General features: G+C 41.8%; 1 protein-coding gene across 3 annotated transcripts in view; it reads left to right on the top strand.

The window, feature by feature from the left end:
* The window catches only part of cdh4 (cadherin 4, type 1, R-cadherin (retinal)), a 211,068-nt gene that overhangs the window by 79,631 nt on the left and 113,677 nt on the right, over nt 1–17,760 (top strand). For all 3 annotated transcript variants that reach the window (XM_042406117.1, XM_042406118.1, XM_042406119.1), the window contains exon 3: nt 3,678–3,701. In XM_042406117.1, the coding sequence (XP_042262051.1) occupies nt 3,678–3,701 (24 nt within the window). The remainder of the gene's footprint in view (nt 1–3,677; nt 3,702–17,760) is intronic.

Consider the following 17,760-nt stretch of genomic DNA (forward strand, 5'->3'; position numbering starts at 1 on the left):
TGGCAGATATTTTGATTTGTCATTGCAGGAAAAAAAAAAAGGTGTTGCTAATACCATTAATGATAGCTCTGTAAGCCATGACGGTGTGACAGTGAGCCAGCATGAACACCATCTGAAACTGAAGCAGCTAAATGCAATTCGGAAGTAATTAATTTAATTATGTTCACCTGTGATTTTCCAACTGTGACCTGTCAAAATGTCCTCAGTGAAAAACGCCTATATGAATGACACTGAATGGTTAATTCTTTGAAGCCCCTACACGGCCATGGTATAGTTACACTGGTGTTAATAGAATTAACAGGATAGTGTTGGTTTTCCTTGACTCTCTCGTTTGTTGTTGCACTCGTTAGGGCGGGAAAACCTTTTACCAGTGTGATTCTTCTGGTTTCTTTTGGATTAGTTTGGTGACCGCAACAAACTCCTGGAATATCTCCATCTAACTTCAACCTGAAAAGAGGTTTAATCAGGCAGATTAACTCAAGACACCAGTGTGGGTGTGCAGGGCTGGTAGTGGTCTTAATTGATAGTCAGACATTTTTTGAGTATTTAGTGATATTAAGATGTCCGCTTTCAGTATTGTGATAGCGGGCTGTTGCTGATTTAGCTGTTACAGCATGTACAGTGTTGTTGAAAACCTTGAAACCTGTTGCACAGAGGTTGTGGACGAATGCCCAGCAACTCAATGGGGGGGTCTCACTTACAAAACTGATAGACATGGTGCATCATTGGTGTGTGTAATTATGTTTTTGTGTGTGTGTGTGTGTGTGTGCTAGTGAGTGTGTGTGTGTGCATGTCAGTGTGTGTAACTGTGCCCTTCGGGAATGCTAGCAGGCCAACTGAAGAGAGGAGGAAAAGCAGCACTGCTCTGCACCATATGCCAAATATGAGCCTGCCTGCCAATTTGTGGGGGATACTGGCAAGTGCTAGCAAGGCTGAATTCTTGACAGAGGGAGATGAATAATTGAACATGTGCGGAGCGAAGTTCTGTTGGGATAGAGTGGGGTGCCTTTATACATGGAGAGGGGGAATGGAGAGAGTGGGGCTGTCTATGAGCAAAACTCTCATTTAGATAGTGATGTGTTTGCTTTTTGTAAACAAGTCAGAAAGTTGCAAAGATTTTAAGATGAACTTCAATGGATTTATGGTGAGACATGAGTGGAGAAAGCACAACTCATTGGGATTCATGCATTTTGATCATAACAACTACAACCAAAGAGGCCAAAAGCTGTCTTCGATTCTGCAAGTTTGCACTGCAACCTCACAGAAAACTGAGAAAATAAATGTGCATACTGAAAACTAAAGCATGAGAAGAGAAAGCAAGAGAAATCTGTATAACTTAAACAATTTAGTGGAGACATTTATTCAAACGGGGTATGTACTTCATACTCAAATTTTTATTTAGCAGACACTGATCTAGAACAGCTCCCACTAAATGCAACTTTAGGACAAGCTTACAATTTCTTACAGTTGTAGGATTTTACACCAGGCTCTTATAAAAGTTCAATTCAGTCTTCTGACAACAGATTCTCAGACAGTATTGTATATTCTGGTGAAAAGTGACCTTGAGTCCACATACCTTTAATGTGAGCAAGTGTAGCCACTTTTAAAGCTGTACATTATCTCAAGATTTCAAACAAATAAAAGGACAAAAATGTGACACTTCTCACTAAGGCAGACAAGAGGAGGAGAAAATCTTTTTTTAGCACAACTCCATCCAACATGGCTGGTTTAGGTTTAAATTAAATGTCAGGGCGACTTCAGCATGTTGACCTTATGTCAGATGAACATGGCACATGGCACAAGTCTGTATTTAAAGGTTGCCATGTGTGAGAAACTCTTCATGACAGCTCTCAGGTGATGATTACATATAGGATATGAGGCATGTTCCTATATGTCCCATATGTTGTATGTCCCTATCACATTTGGTGTCATCATTTGAGGGAGTGTGTCAACTATCAACACATCATCCCCTTGAGGAAATCCACTAAACATCACCTGACAACATACTGAAATCATCCCTGTGCTTGGAATTAAAGCAAAACAAGAATGATGGGGATATATATGGAGGGATTTCTGCACCCGTTTTAGACGCAAAACAACCAAGTTGTGTTTCTCCTTATTTACTTAAGGGCCGCACTGGTGTTTTGTGCCAGTAAAACAGAAGAAAAGCTGACCAAGCTTCTCATGCAATATGTATTTTAAGGCACTCCTGTTTAAAGGCGCAAAACATGTGAGGAGGAAATTGATTGATTGATTTTAATGGCTCTTAGCAGGTTATTAGCTGTTATATTATGTGCAGAAAAATAATCTTATCAAAGGAGTTCACCTACAGATTTTTCATAACTCATTCAATCACTGATCTTGTTGAGCTGACAAGTCAGGATATTTAACTAATATTTTCTCTCATAAAGCGTCATTCTTAATTTAGACTTGCAGTTCCAAAAGTGTCTCCTCCTCAATCACTATTCCAAGTTCAACAGCAGAAAACACTTTTGTTGCTCAATTCCTTTCTAGACATGTGCAACAAGCATCAAAACAACCCAGCATCAGCTCTTACTTAGCAGACTTTGCAGAATTAGATTAACTGCAGCTGAGCTCGTTATATTTGTAGTCTCAGTAAATACCCCGCTAAATTAAAAAAATTGGGGTGTCGCAAACGTTTTCTCCCCTGACGGTAATTTGTGACAGTTAATATCCCCCATAAGAGTGTAGCGCCATACCACATTTTTAATTTTCTTGCTAAACTTTTGTGAGTAAGCAAAGATCAACTGACTAATATAAAACATTATTATTTTGCACTTAAAGTAAATCCACAGAAACAGGAAAGAAACCTGGAACCAACAGAGAGCCATTACCTAACATTTTTATTTAAACATTTTTTAAATCACAGGGCTGGGAATTATGATTTCCTCAAACCTTAAGTTTAAAAACCAAGTGCATCTGATCAGAGCTGGGTTTTTTTTTTTTTTTTTTTTTAAAGTTTTAGTCAGCTTTAAGGCTTTCCAGATTAAAAAATGTGAGCAATAAATGCAAAAACGAGCCATGGAGATTGCTTCTGATCAAATCTCACTAAGCAACTCTGCTGGAGGACATGAGAAGGGCAGGCAACCAGGAGAGAGACATCAAGAACCTCCACGGCTGCCTCTCCTCTTTCTGTCACACAGCTGTAGTGCCAAGGTCTGAATAAATATCGCCCACGACGATGTATATAAGTGTGTGCAATGTGCATAAGCAATATCCCGCAATTCTCCTGTGTTTCAATGAGTGAGCACGAGAGCAATATAGACATCACTACAAGCTTTTGAAGATAATGATGAATCCCGCTGCTTGAGGCAATGACAAGAAGTATAAGAGAGAAAACAAACTGTATTCTGGTTAAATGGTGCTGCCTGGATAATAGACAGAGACAAATGTGAGCGACTACGCAGTTGTGACAGCAAATTTTCTCCAATAGCATCCCTACGTTCTGTATATGTCACTGTCCGGCTATTGCCTGACTTTTCATTAATCCTCCTCATTGATCTGTTTTGTTCTCTTGTTTACCGGTGACTTTAGTATTGCAATGCCACTTTTACTGAAACCTATTATGTTTTAATCATCATCTTCTCTCTCCTCTCTTCTCCCCTTGCCCTTTTTCTCCCCCCCCCCCCCTCTCTCTCTTTCTCCCTCTGTGACAGATACCACCCTGTCCAGTGAACGTGGTAAGTACCGCAGCCGCACACTCCCTTGATTTACAGCCATCTGTGCGCGGACTCTGCCAGCAACAGCGGATTGGCTGTTTGTGTTGATGTGGAAGGAACCATTCTCAGATGTTGGTCTCAGCGGGGAAGTGTCGAGCCACAAACATCATTTGCATCACCAGGAAGATATTTTGCTCTCCAGCACATTGCATGTCACAGCAAATGTTGAAAAGAGGACAAAAACATCAAGCGAAGGCAATTATGAAAGCAGCATCCACAGACCCATGTGGCCAATCAGAATTTGAATTTAGCATATTTTCCCTGCACGCATTTTGCCTCGACCTACTTAGTCAATTTACCCCCTTTTGACTCCAATAGTATTTAATAAGAAGCCAATAAGGAGTATCTTTTTCACTTTGTCTCATTCCAGCATTAGTGGAATACATCACCATGTAGTCTAAATAGAGAGTAGATGGATTCCCCCACTGTGGCAGCCTCTCTTTTCATTTTATTTTCTATTTGACTCCCTTCTGTCATGCTGTTATTAATGGCTTCCTGTGCTCAAAGGAGCAATTTAATCATTTCATCAAACAGGTAGAAAGATGCAGTGCACTGGCTTTGTTTGTATCTTATTTTGCATGTCTGTGTGTGTGTGTCTGTGTGTGTGTGTGTGTGTGTGTGTGTGTGTGTGCTCTGGCCGGACATCTGGTCTGCCCTGTAAGCAAAGTGAGACCACCTGTGTCAGTCTTTCTTCTTCTGTCACACAGCTTCATGTGCTTGTAGATGTTCTCGCTGTACATGTCGAGTTTCGGTGTGGCACTGAGACAGGAAGTGATCCTGCTTAACTCGCGCTCCGCCCCACAAAGGATGATGCTTTGGGGTGAAATTGTTGAGCTAAATGTGTATGGTGGCATCACACAGTGTAGACAAAACACCACATGCTGTGTGTCTGGTCTTTGAAACCTCAAAGTGGTGAGAGAGAAGAGAAGTGTAAAGTTGTGGTTCAGATCAAGCACTCGAGGATTATTTTTGTGTACCTGGTTAACCTACATCCACTGGTGGAAGAGATGGTGATGCGCGGCACAGAGAACTTTGTGTGATCAATTTTTCATTGCTGACCTAGCAACAGTATGGCACTCTTTTCTATCCAGTTAGTTTTGAACAATGAGGAAGGAATAGGAAGTCACAATAGGCAAAGATTTGTATTCATTCTGAGTATTATCCTTGATTTTGACCTCATCTCTGCCTTTCTTAACCGCCCTGCTGCTCTCACATTAAAACACATGCATGAGTTGTCTCCTCTCCCACACCTACTTTCCTTTTCTATACTGCTGAGTAGTCACATAATGTGAGTGATATTCCACAATGAAAGGCAGAAAAAGAAGAGGAAAGTAATGAATGGATTAAAAAGCAGATGAGAGAGTGAGAGGGAGGCGGTGTTAGGGCAAGGTCTGTGTGCCCTTGGTCCGTTTATGAATTGCAGCCAGCAGGCAGCCATCCAGTAGACTGCTTATCACTCACCAGAGCATTCATCATTCATGCCTGTCAATAACTGTTTTCATAAAATATGTGCATGTGTGTTTTTGGACTGACATAAACATACAGTATATACCTGCAGTGCACAACAGTACATACTTGTGCTTCCTCCCTTTGTCTTCCTGTGCTTAACAAGCTCCTCTCTGCCCCCTCTGCAGCGATGGGGTGTGTTTGGAGTCGTCTGATAGGCCTTCTCAATGTGAAGTGGCTGCTGGCGCATCCTCTCCCAGCTTAATTGGCTGTACCTGAGGCAGGAGGGCAAGGTGTAATTGCGATAAGAGAAAACGCTGTGCTTGGCTGGTTTTAGTGCCCTTATCTATAATCTCCGGATTGATTATGGTTTTTCTGCCAGCCGTGCAAATTGTTCAGCCCCATCAGCTGTGCTGGAAACCACCTTAACTCTGTCTTGGCCAAACCGCAGTGCACATCAGCAAACTATAAACCGGACGGTGCATGTACTGCTGATTAGGCTACAATATCCTGACCGTTGGCTTTCATTTCTGGTCTCTGCTGGTTGTGTGTGCTCACAAAGTGTTACATGCATTCCTTTTTTTTTTTTTTTTTTCCCTTGCTAAAGGCAACAGTGATTATATTAGAGGCTGCACAGTACAGTTTAGCATCTGATGTACCGCATGAATGTCTTTTTTATGGTCAAATTAACAAGGTTACATCTCCCTGCAGATCCTTTCATGTCAGCAATCCAATTTTAGAAATGAATATCCCTATAAACACTTAAATATCTTAACAATAGATTATATTTTCTAATCGTCAGCATCTAAAATCACTAACACTTAAGCAGATACACCTACAGAGATGCTTTGCGTACAGTCTCTCACTCAGTCTGTCTGTGTCTCCCCCACCCCTTCCTCTTTTTCGCTGGTTTTGAGTAGCAGTTGGGGCTGAAAGAGCAGCTAATGGGCTGCAAAATGTCTCCAAAGCTAGAGAAACAACAGAAGCTAATGTCTCAAAGCTCTTCTGAAACAACACAAGCGGTGAAGAACCCTGACAGTGCAAAGAGAAGAAAAGGGGGAAGAAAGCATCCCTGGTTTCCTCTAATGTGTTAGAGAGGCCATCTCTGTCAGCCTAATTGTAGTGAAGCTAGTGGCCTTGGTGAAACGGCGTAATTGCCTGCTGGAATGGATCGCACTACACTGTTGGCTGCACTCTGTGAGGTTTCCTTCCTTCCCCGTGTAACGCAAGATCCTGAACGCGGCTCAACAGTGTTCTGACATTTGCTGTTTCAATCTTTCTAGCTCAGTGCTTAGTAGGGCAGTTCAGGGCTCAGGGATATTGACAGGGCAATGTGAAATATTACAGTTGGCAATTTTAGTGGGATAAGTTGATTTACCTGTGTGGAACCTGAGAGTTATTACTCCAAGTGAATTAAGGGATGGAGTTTCACAGCTTGCTTTAGTCGTGCTAATGTGAACATGTGTTCATGTGAAGAGTGCTGTGCTTAATAATCTGAGCATTCTATTAATTTTTATGTTTGATTGTACGAAGGGGATCATGTTAAAAAAGACCTGTGTGTTGATGCATTAAATGCGTCTGCCAAGGAGAAGCTGCACGGAATGCAATTCTTGATCATTCACACGCGTTTTTCTCTAAAATGTAGTGAAGCGTGTGGCCCCTTCTGCTTCTCTTCCCCCTCAGTACCAATTAAAGCTGTTTTTCTGCAGCAGATCTTGAGCTGATGAAGACAGCCACTAAGAGCTCTTGAAGAAAAGTCGCACAGGACCTGTATGGCAGATGGTTTGTGCTAAAGTTATGTGCAAAGAGAGATAGCAGGGAAGAAGGAAACAAACAAGCTTAAAAATGGCATGCCGTCTCCAGCGAGGAGCTCCTATTTTCTACCCAATTTAAGACTTACCATTTCCAAATTTTCAAACTTTTCCTCAAAAATGCTGTCAAACCTGCGTGAGACTAGGGAAGACAAAAGATCTTGTTCTTGTTGAGAATTTTTGCAACCATCCTCCAAAGCTATTGAGGATCGTATTTTCTCACAAAAAAAAAAAAAGTGCTTGGAGCTGCTTGATCTCATGGCTTTGACCAGCTCTCCCAGCTGAATGGAAACAAGCTTTGCTCCGGCCTTTCCCTACAAAGGCTGAGACAGTAGAGAGTCAAGGCACAGAGGACAGCGCCTAATGGCTACAAGTCCGGCTTTCCCCCAGTGGATTACATGTTTCAAAAAGATAAAGCTTGATCAGTATTTTTAGAGAGAAAAGGCCTCTTTTGTGATGCAGATGAAAGCAGACAGGAAAGTTTCTGGAATCAACGGGGTCTAAGGCTTTGTGCTGAGGTTCAGAGCATACAAACGAGGAAAAATAGACCATAGATAATACAAGCATGTCTTCAGGGTCACACCATTTTACTGTGTAGTGTGTTCCTACTTTACCTGCAGGTATTTCTCCTTCAGTCCTGCCTGTTTCAGTTGAAAGAGCGCATGCTGCCGACTACAGCTGCAACATTAGTCAATTAATCAATTAGTTGATCGACAGAATTAATCGCAACTATTTTAGTGATTTTTTTTATAGAATAAATCCAAACATTTGCTGGTTGGAGCTTCTCAAATGTGAGGATTTGAAACTTTCATGTGTCATACATGATAGTAAACTGAATGTCTTTGGGTTTTGGACTGTTGATCAGACAAAATAAGACATTTGAATAAATGTCTTATTTTAATAAGACATCATTTTAATAAGACATCATCATGGGCTTTAAAAAATTATAATGGGCTTTTTTTTTTTTTTACTGTTCTCTGACATTTATAGACAAAATGGTTCATTAATTAATCAAGGAAATAATTGGCAGATTAATCGATAATGAAAAAAATCATGTAGTTGCAGCCCTATTGCCAAATCTTATCTTAACATAAAGTATCAGATAAACTAAACATCATCTCCACATGGCATCATTATTTTAGTCATGGTGTGTACTTGACCAATTAGTTTACACCTCATTTTAACACCTGGACTGGGACTAATGAAGCCACATTTCCTGGGGTTAATTATACCAACATTATGTGACATTATAAGGGACAAGAAATGGCATGCATTAGTATCTCTACCTTTCCTCATCACCTCCCACTGTGGGAGACTTTCTCCAACCCAGCTCTCCTTCCATCTCTTCATACTGTATATCTCTCCTCCTCTCCTCTGTTCAGTACTTTCAGGCACATCCTCCCCTTCTCTCAGCGACAAGGCCTTATGGCACAGTAGTATTAAGGGCCTGTGAGACAAGGCTGGGCCAGGCAAATCCCTACACAAATTAGAGTGTACAGACCATTATTAAAAGCAATTGCCACTGCCTGCTACCAACAGCTAAATTACAATGTCTCTTGAACAAAAAGGCAAGTAGTTTTTATTACTCCCTTTTCCCCTCCATGGCAGAGCTGCACGGTGGAGCAAGTGCAGCTTCTGAATTGTGTCATTCTTCAAGATCTGGGGTGGAATTATAATGTACTACTGAGCTGACATACGCATGAGGCCTGGCCCTCAAAGAGGCGTGCTCATGATTGGCACCCGGGTTTGCACAAAGAGCATTACGTTTCTTCATTTTGGGAAAAAAAAAAAAAAAAAGAAGAAGCCTGATATTTTTCCACAGATTTCACCTTAGTCGCTTCTCAAAGGCGCATGAAATACTCAAGTTTGCTTTCATGTGAAGTATACTGAGGCGATTTCTGTGGCTGGCTTTTAACTCGTGCATTTGGTGTTTTTCTCTGTCAAATGGGTATTTCAGCAGGAACGATTTGCCTGTCAGTCAACACTACCTCTCAGTGTTCCTTACGCACGCAGATTACTTTGCTACTATGAGGATGTACTGAATGCTGTTCTGTGTGTGTGCAAATGAGTGTGCATATTTGCATGTGTGTTTGTGTGTGTCTGTGTGTGTGTTAGCGTGGCTGGATGGGTGAGCGTGTGTGTATGCATGCCAGACATTTTATGTTATAAGCATTAATCTGTCACTTCTATAAGATTACTGCTGGAGCTGACTTCATGCGGCATATGTCAACATCCCAGCTGACAGAACCTGCTGAGTTCCTGTTTCCCTTGACGTTTATTCTCACTGCACTTCCCTCTATGTTACCAAATTACTTTAATCGACCCTAACTTGACACATTAATATCATTTAAACTCTCACTTACTCCTTCACTGCTGCACAGAATTTTTTCCCATTTAGTGGCAAATTTGGTATGTAGAGCACATCCAGTCTCACTGGGCCTTTTTCCATTAACAACATAACACTGTTGTGTAATTATTGCTCATCTCCACTTGAAAGCAAATAGCACTAAAAGCTGAAGAATTCACAAATGATAATGCTAGAGTTATGTACAATCCAGTTGTTTTGTTAACATGAACAATTCTTTTATAAGGTGTAAAAACTTAAAATTCAGTTTGAACAGCGGTGAACCTGAAAACTTGTAAAATGTACCTATACCCAAGAAAAATTCGCTGGAGATGTTTCATTTCTAAATTTATCATTTCTGGCTATGAGAGTCAGTACTAAATGTTTATGTAAGTAAATTCCCTTTTGTTATAGTGGTAAGGCCTGCAACACAGGATGTTCCTTTTTTAATCTTGAGGGATTAGACACTGAAATAGCTCCAGGACTACAATGTAATGCAACCACTCATTTTTATGGAGACAGAGGGAGAAATGTGAAACACTGTAAAGTATTCTCCCTGGAAAAGGAAAATGAAATGAATGTTTTCTGTGAAGTATGAAGAGGCGTATTTCTCACCTATGACAAACTCTAATTTCCTCTGCTCCCCAGTCACGCAACTGTCAGAACCACTTTGCTGTTACAATTTTCTCCCTCATCATCCAAAACAGCACATTCACCATCCACCTGTGAGTCAGACACACAGTAACATATGGCCGTTGACATTTTATGAATAAAAGAATGAAAGGTAAATTTATATTGCTGTGGATCTGCAGTGATTCACTGTTGCCAATTTTGAACTGAATTGCATAGGATAGGACTGTCTGCGGAGTTATTTGTTCAGTCGATGTTTCATACTGTATGCACTTCTTTTGATGAAAAGTAGTAGGTTGTACTTTTATTTTACCCATTTAACCGCTATATACCTCAACATCTACATCTTCCATATCATTATGTCTAAGATGGTGGCGCACATGGACAAAGCAACTGGTGCTCCTTGAAAAGTTCTTCAGTACTGTAGGAAAGAAGCTGGAGCTGATGGCGCTCCAGGGCGTGTGCTTCAAGCATATGCCGATCAGCTAGCAGAGGTCTTCACCAACATTTTCAACCTCTTCCTGACCTACTTTGTTGTTCCAAGATGCCTCAAATCCACAACCATTGTGCCCTTCTCCAAAATAATGTAAGTTGTCTGAACAACTATTACCTGTTTGCACTCACCCCAGTGATAGCCAAATGCTTCAAGAGGCTGATTTTGGCCCACATCAAGCATACCATCCCTGACACGTTGGACCAGCATCAGTTTGCCTACTGGGCAAACAGATCAGCAGAGGATGCAATCAGCTCCGCCCTCCATACCGCCCTGGATCAACTGGAAAGACCAGACACGTTCGTCAGGATGCTCTTCTTGGACTTCGGTTTGGCCTTCAACGCTGTCATTCCCAACACACTAGTGTCCAAACTCCACAGCCTGGACCTGAACCATTTGCAACTGGACTCTGAATTTTCTGACCAACCATCCCCAGACTGTTAGGAAAACATACATCCTCCGCCCTCACCCTGGACACTGGTGTTCCATAGGGAAATGTGCTGAGCCCTCTCCTGTATGTCCTCTTCACCCAAGACTGTCTACCTGCCCACAAAACAAACACCATCATCAAGTTCACAGATTACATGACAGTCATGGGCCTGATGGCTAACAACGATGAGTCAGCTTACACAGACAAAGTGTGAAACCTGACAGCCTGGTGCTCTGCCAATCTCATTCTTAACAAAAAGATTAAAGAGATTGTGGTGGACTTTAGGAAGACAAGGAGAACAGATCCTGGCCCAGTGTTCATTGATGGCGAGGCTGTGGGGAGAGCCTCCAGTTTTAATTCTTGGGGCCGCACATCACTGAGGACTTCTCCTGGACCATACACACCTTCACTGTCATCAGGAAGGCACAACAATGCCTCTACAACAATGCACAGTGGAGTGTATCCTGATGTTATCCTGATGTACTCCATCACAGCACGGTATGCCAAGTGCACCAGGAAGGACCAGACAGCTCTGCAGAGGATCATCAAGACGGCCCAAAATATCACTGGGACAGAGCTGCCGGCAGTCGAGGACATCTATCAGGCCAGATGTCGATGCAGGGCCTCCAAGATCATCCGTGACCCAACCCACCCTGCTCACCACCTCTTCAAACTACTCCCCTCTTGCAGGCGATACAGGACAATACATGCACGCACCACAAGACTGAAAAACAGCGTCTTCCCCATAACCGTCAAATTGTTGAATATGGGCTTACCCACCCAAACACCCACTACAACACTCATACAAATGCACAATTTTTGAAAACCAGCATTTTTTTTTCTTTTGATCATTTAGCTGTGGTTTACATGTGTAAATTCAGCTCAAATTTAAATATTGTATTTAGTTGTTGTATAGTATTTTGGAACGTATCTGTTGTACTTAATTTAGCAAACTAAGTACAAATAAATATTAAATCAACACTGCAATACGACACGGCACTGCAATAGTCGGTTGTAAATCAACCGACCACTGCCCCTCGAACTAGAGGGTGTGTTTCTGTATTGCGTTACTGTCTGTTGACATGTATTCATTCATTCATTCATTCATTAGCTCTCATTTGTTGTTTTTGTACCCAAGCTAGCGGTGTGGGTAGGGATGGCAATGTCAGTCAGTTGGTCCACTTGTTTCATCCAGACTGAAATTCCACAATAACTGAATGAATTACCATGAAATTGTGTACAGACATTCATGGTGCACAGAGGATGAATCCCAGTGTCCTTGGTGTTCCCCTGATGTTTCAGGCCTCAGCTAATGTGTGTTAAGATTTAATTTCTGTTTATTTTTAGATAGCAAATGCTAGCATGCTTAACTCAAAGCACAGCTGTGTCTATAGTACAGCTTCACCATGACTTTAGACTTAAACGTCCTTGTCACATATTGTACAGAAATTTTTAAAAAAGTACATCATCAAACAAAAAATGGATATAAGGTTATCACCAGTAAGTGTCAAAGTTTTGTAAGTGGGTTTTCTCTTATGAAGCAGTTGATATTTTTTAGACTCACCCAAAGTGACCCTGCTGTTGTCCTGTTCTCATCCTTTATCATCGTTTCTATGCCCTATCCTATCAATGCCCCAATTCATTTCAAATTGATTCAACTGTTCTGCACCCCTGATATTTTTCATTTTACGACCAGAGGAAAGACAGCATATTGCTGGCTCAACCTTTCCAAACAGCACCTGTACAAACTGTTTTTCTTCACCCCACTACCTAGCTCCATCACTCTTGCTCTCACCCAGTCTGCAGATTAGCTCTGCACAGTGCTGGTGGGAGAATGAGGCCAGCTAGAATCAAACATTAATCAGCTGCTGTTTTATAACACAGAGGGAGCGCTAGCACTCCCTGGGTCCCCTCCTTCTTGCCCTTAGCCTGCCCTACCACCGAATGTTAATGTGACTGCCATTACTCATTTATGAGCTGCCCGCTGCTCGCTGCCCAGAGCCTGGTGTCCAGACCAAGGCTGGCATAGTGGGCATATTGCAGGTGGACGGCTGTGCCAGGGCATTCAGCAGTGGCAGGGCCAGGTCTGTTTTTAAAAGGAATATGTTCTGGAGAGGAGACCTGTTGGGTGAGCCATGATATTTAACTGTCTGAAATTGTACACTGGTGTTACTGGAGCGGTAGGCCGTTGTGAATATGGTGTCATGTTTACAGTCGGTGATATATAGAACAGGAAAACACAATTAGAAAACACCTGTGTCATCAAAACTGAGAAGATCACTCATTCACATAAGACCAAATACAAGCTGTCCAATTTCTATTCAGTAAATGGGCAATATCATATGATGTATTCACATTTGGACTGTTGTAACTGAACATAAATCTTGCTAAATTGCCTCCATGGTGAGACTAAGTACCTCGATGTGTGCAGACAGGCAGCTTTGAAGAGTTAGAGCTGAGTGGTTGTTCCTGGTATCCAGGACACAGAGCGCAGCAGGAGTCATTCTTATTCTTAGTAGTGACATCAATAAAGGAGGAAGACTGTGCAAGGTGAGACACACAGACACTCTCTCTTGACAGTGTGTGAAGAGTTGCCATCAGTGTCAGGCTGTGTGGCAGAAATTAAGGAAGGAGGGAAGTATGGGCTGTGCCCACATGTGTCTGGACTGACTCTATGTGTAAAGAGAAAGAAGATTAAGAGTGAGGAACAGAATAAAGTGTATCTGTGTAGCAGTTATTCTCTTACCTCTGCTATGAGCTTGTGTGCACTAAAGGTGTTGCTTAGTGTGAAGTGGCTTATGATCCACAATCCCACAACTTGTCACGCAATTCTGTTTCCCAGATGGCTTTGCTCTTTGCCTTACCTTTTCCCCCGTGGCACTGTCACTTCAATAGAACTGAGTGGATACAGTCCACTGAAGCTTTCACTGTTTCCATGCATGTTTAATGCCTGTACTAGAATTACCACGGATGGCACTCTCCACCATATGTCAACATTTTTGTGTTACCATCACTGTGTTGCCTGCTTCATACAAATGGGATCCCTCTCAAACATAACAGGGAGCTTTGAACAGTGTTTTTACATGCTGAATATTTTAAATATAATCAACCAACAGTGGTGTAGCTCAACCTTTAACCGTCACTGTTGCACATGAGGAAAGAGTGCACAAACACAGTTTCATGTTTATTTTAAGAAAATTCGCCCAAGGAGGATGTCTTCACCTTCATCCCTCTCTTACCTATTGAGCCTCATATATTTGTGGCCTTGGGGGAAACCTCATCATGCAGCAGAAACAGGAAGTGTGTAGCCTGTGGCTAAAAGGTAGATACTTCTGCTAGAGTGTTACACAGCACACATACACACATATACTTCTTGCCTATGGGAGTGCTAATCCCCAAGAGATGAAAGGAGACTCCCACTGCTCTCTGATCCCTGTGTCCTGCTGTGGCGGTTCATTTGGTGCCTGGCGGAGAGAGACAGGTGCGGTTGATGCTCCCACACATGGTGTCCTTGACCGAAGCACAGTCGTGACTTAGGCCGAGCCCCATGCTGATCCAGAAAGTTCCCTATTAGAAATCGATGTCCGTTTGACGCCCCTTTCATTCAAGCGCTCTTTGTGGTGGGTCTGTATCACCATGGAGAAAGGAAGAAAAAAAAAGATGGTCAGAGAGAGATAGAGAGAAAGAGAGAGAGTATGTCTGTGCATACTGAAGACCCCTTCACACCTCCCTGAATCACGGTGTGTCCTCATGGGAAGCCAGGCGTTAATACTAGATTAACTATCTCCTCTTCATTATAGGAAACAGAGTCCTCTGTTCAACCTTGATGCTTTGAAGTGGTGCAAAAGTTCACTCAGAGTCCACAGGCCATGTCTGCTTCTTTTGTGTGTGTGTGTGTGTGTGCGTGTGTGTGTGTGTGTCCTCATACACATGCATGTATGCATCTACATGTAGATGTCCAGCCAGTATAATCATGCACCTCTGGATTTTTGTGTTACACTGTGTGTACAGTGCTTGAATAAATGCAAAGTAAGAAGGAGAAAATAATTCCTGCCTCAACTTCTATGAGAATAAACTCAATAATAGCTCCCACACTGGTGCATCCTTGGCCATACTGAGAGCTGCTGCTGCTGACTGATGTAGGTCTTTGTGGTAGTCCTCCTCAATGTCATGAATTTTAAAGAACAGATAATAAACCCCAAGGGCCCTTATTCAGCACAACAGCACTTATTAAGGAAATTGCCAACCTATGTCCTCTACATTTAATCACAAATACAGTCCAGATGACTATCTTCAGTTCTGATTACATCCTTAATTCCCTGCTTGACTGCTAGCCTAAATGGGAACTTTCCTTCACAGAAAGAAAATAAAAGAATCAGCAATAAGGGATTTCTCAAGGTGTCTCTGTGAAGAACTCTGTTCTTTCCTGCACCTGAATCCCACACTAAAGCCCACCTGGTTTTATAAAGCCAGAGGTGCATAAAATCTTAAAGCACAGTTGTTGATTTTTTATACATGAGCACTTTATAAGAGAAGGTGAGGAACATTGTGAGGAGAGTGAACAGACCTTGCTCTGTGTTGTGCATTACCATTTTGTGAAATTGTAAATGCATGTTAAAAAAATTGCCTCACACTATTATAATGTTTTTTTTTTTCTTACACTAATGTCTGAAACATAATGTGGTATACTACATTAAGTTGCAGCCATTATTATAGTTACAGTAAAGAAACAAGACCTCACTTGGCAGCCTTTATCTTTGTTATCACATTTTCATACACTGGGTGTAATTTTGTGGGCAATCTGCTGCATTGGTTTATGTTACAAGTTCCTGTTGTGGGGCTTTTTCCTCCATGTTCTTGGTCTTTGTAAGAATAGTTTGAGATTTTTCTGAAATAGGCTTGTTGGCTTTCTTGCCAAGAGTTGGATGAGAAGATCAATATGTAGCTGGAGTTTTTTACACTTAAGTCTTTGTACGGATTAAATGTGTAAATTAGTGAGGTTTAAATGTGCCTCAGGCAGATTTTGTAACTTCAGACAGAGCCAGGCAAGCCGTTCCCCATCTAAAGTTAATTATCAACATCACAGTTAGTGTGACAGTGGTGTTTTAGTTTTTGAGAGTGCTCCACAAATAAGTCAAATTAATCTGTAATCTGTTTTAGTTAAACTGGTAGTAGCTGACTTGAAAGCTTGCAGCCTAGTTTAAAACTTCCCATCCCATTTTGCTGGTTAGCTACAATCAAGCACCTCCAGTTTCACCTTTGTAGAACACATTGCGCTGTACTTTAACCTACTGCTAAAACAGGTGGCACATGGTCTCCCTGCAATAGGACACCTTTGCAAGCTCATAAATAACAATGGTGAATGTTAGGGCTGTGTAGAACACATGGGGGTCACCTCTGCACAAGTAGGGCAGTGTTGTCCATGGAGGATTGGGGCTCATCCTCCCTCCGTCTATTCAGAAGTGGCTACCATCAGCAGGTTTAGAGCAGGAAGCGCCTGGTTAATATTTAGGACAAAGCACACTGAACATTAGTTTTCCCCCAGGCTTTTCTTTCCTCTCTCTCTCTAGTGCCAGCTATGCGACAGGTGTCTTTTCAGCCCGCGATGTGATAAATGAAAGGCTGTATGTCTGAAGCAGGAAATAAAATGCACCCTTTAGGGCGACAAATAAAAAGGTTCCAAGACATCTTGAACTGGATTATCAAATAATCAAACAGTAAAAGATGCTCTCCTGAGACCCAGCCAGGATGGCCAGTTATGAAAACAACCTCTCTATGAGTCACTCATTAACAATATAATTGAGTACCACAAGCACTTTTAAAAATCCTGCTGACATATTGTTAAAGTTCATTTTAATGAATGAGTTCTGTTGTGAGTTTTCTAGTAAACTTCATTATGATGACATACTGTGAAGCTTCACATTTATGGTAGTCTCAATACATTTAAGTGTCACTTAACGTCATTACACGAGTGTGTGTTTTTGTCATCATTACTGCAGGAGTTAATGATGCTGAGAGAGAAGGGCACTGCTCTGGGGTGGCTAGAGGGACAGAAGACATGTACCAGTCTTCTCCTGAGACACTCATTAAGCAGCACCGTGTTCACATCGCATCACATCCCTGCCCGGGTCCCACGGAGAGCTACATTAGCTACTTATTTATATTTCATTGCATGCACATACAAGTATTTGCCTTATGGGGCTCAAAAGCAGATGCCTAAATAGTCTTGTCAAGGAGGTAAAATAAGCACTGTCGTACTATGGAGGGTTCTGGTAGTTCTGAGCTGGTATAAGATGAAATTGTAACCAAACTTTTATCTTTAATCAGCTGCAACTCAGTGGCTGTCCTAGCTCCACCTGCCAGACTGGAAGCAGAAAACAAACAAGACCCAGCAGACGCAGTGTCTGATCGTCACACTGTGATGAAAATAATGACTGAGCAATCAAATTTGACCCACAATATGTTTATCTCTCGCAGGAAAATACTCTCCAGCATGATGATGATTCCATATTATCAACATCATACTTTTTGCATCAGTAATTAATGCAGAATTATTTGATTTCTGCTCATTACACGAAAAATAATGATAGCTCTCAAATGTTTATTTAAATGTAGCAATGTTACAATCACGAAAATACAATTTCACAAAGCCTTTTCAAACTACACGCATTACAGTCAAACATACACATGCACACACTTATCACACACATAGATCCACACACACACAAATATACCTCCTTATCCTGTCCACCCCCACACAAATTCACCTGGTAGAACAGAGTGACCTCGTTCTGCCAGAACCCTTCAGTCATCCTCAGGGCTCGCGCACACACACACACACACACACAAAGACACACACACACTCA

This window comes from Thunnus maccoyii, chromosome 3 (assembly GCF_910596095.1).
Source record: "Thunnus maccoyii chromosome 3, fThuMac1.1, whole genome shotgun sequence".
Taxonomy (NCBI): Eukaryota; Metazoa; Chordata; class Actinopteri; order Scombriformes; family Scombridae; genus Thunnus; species Thunnus maccoyii.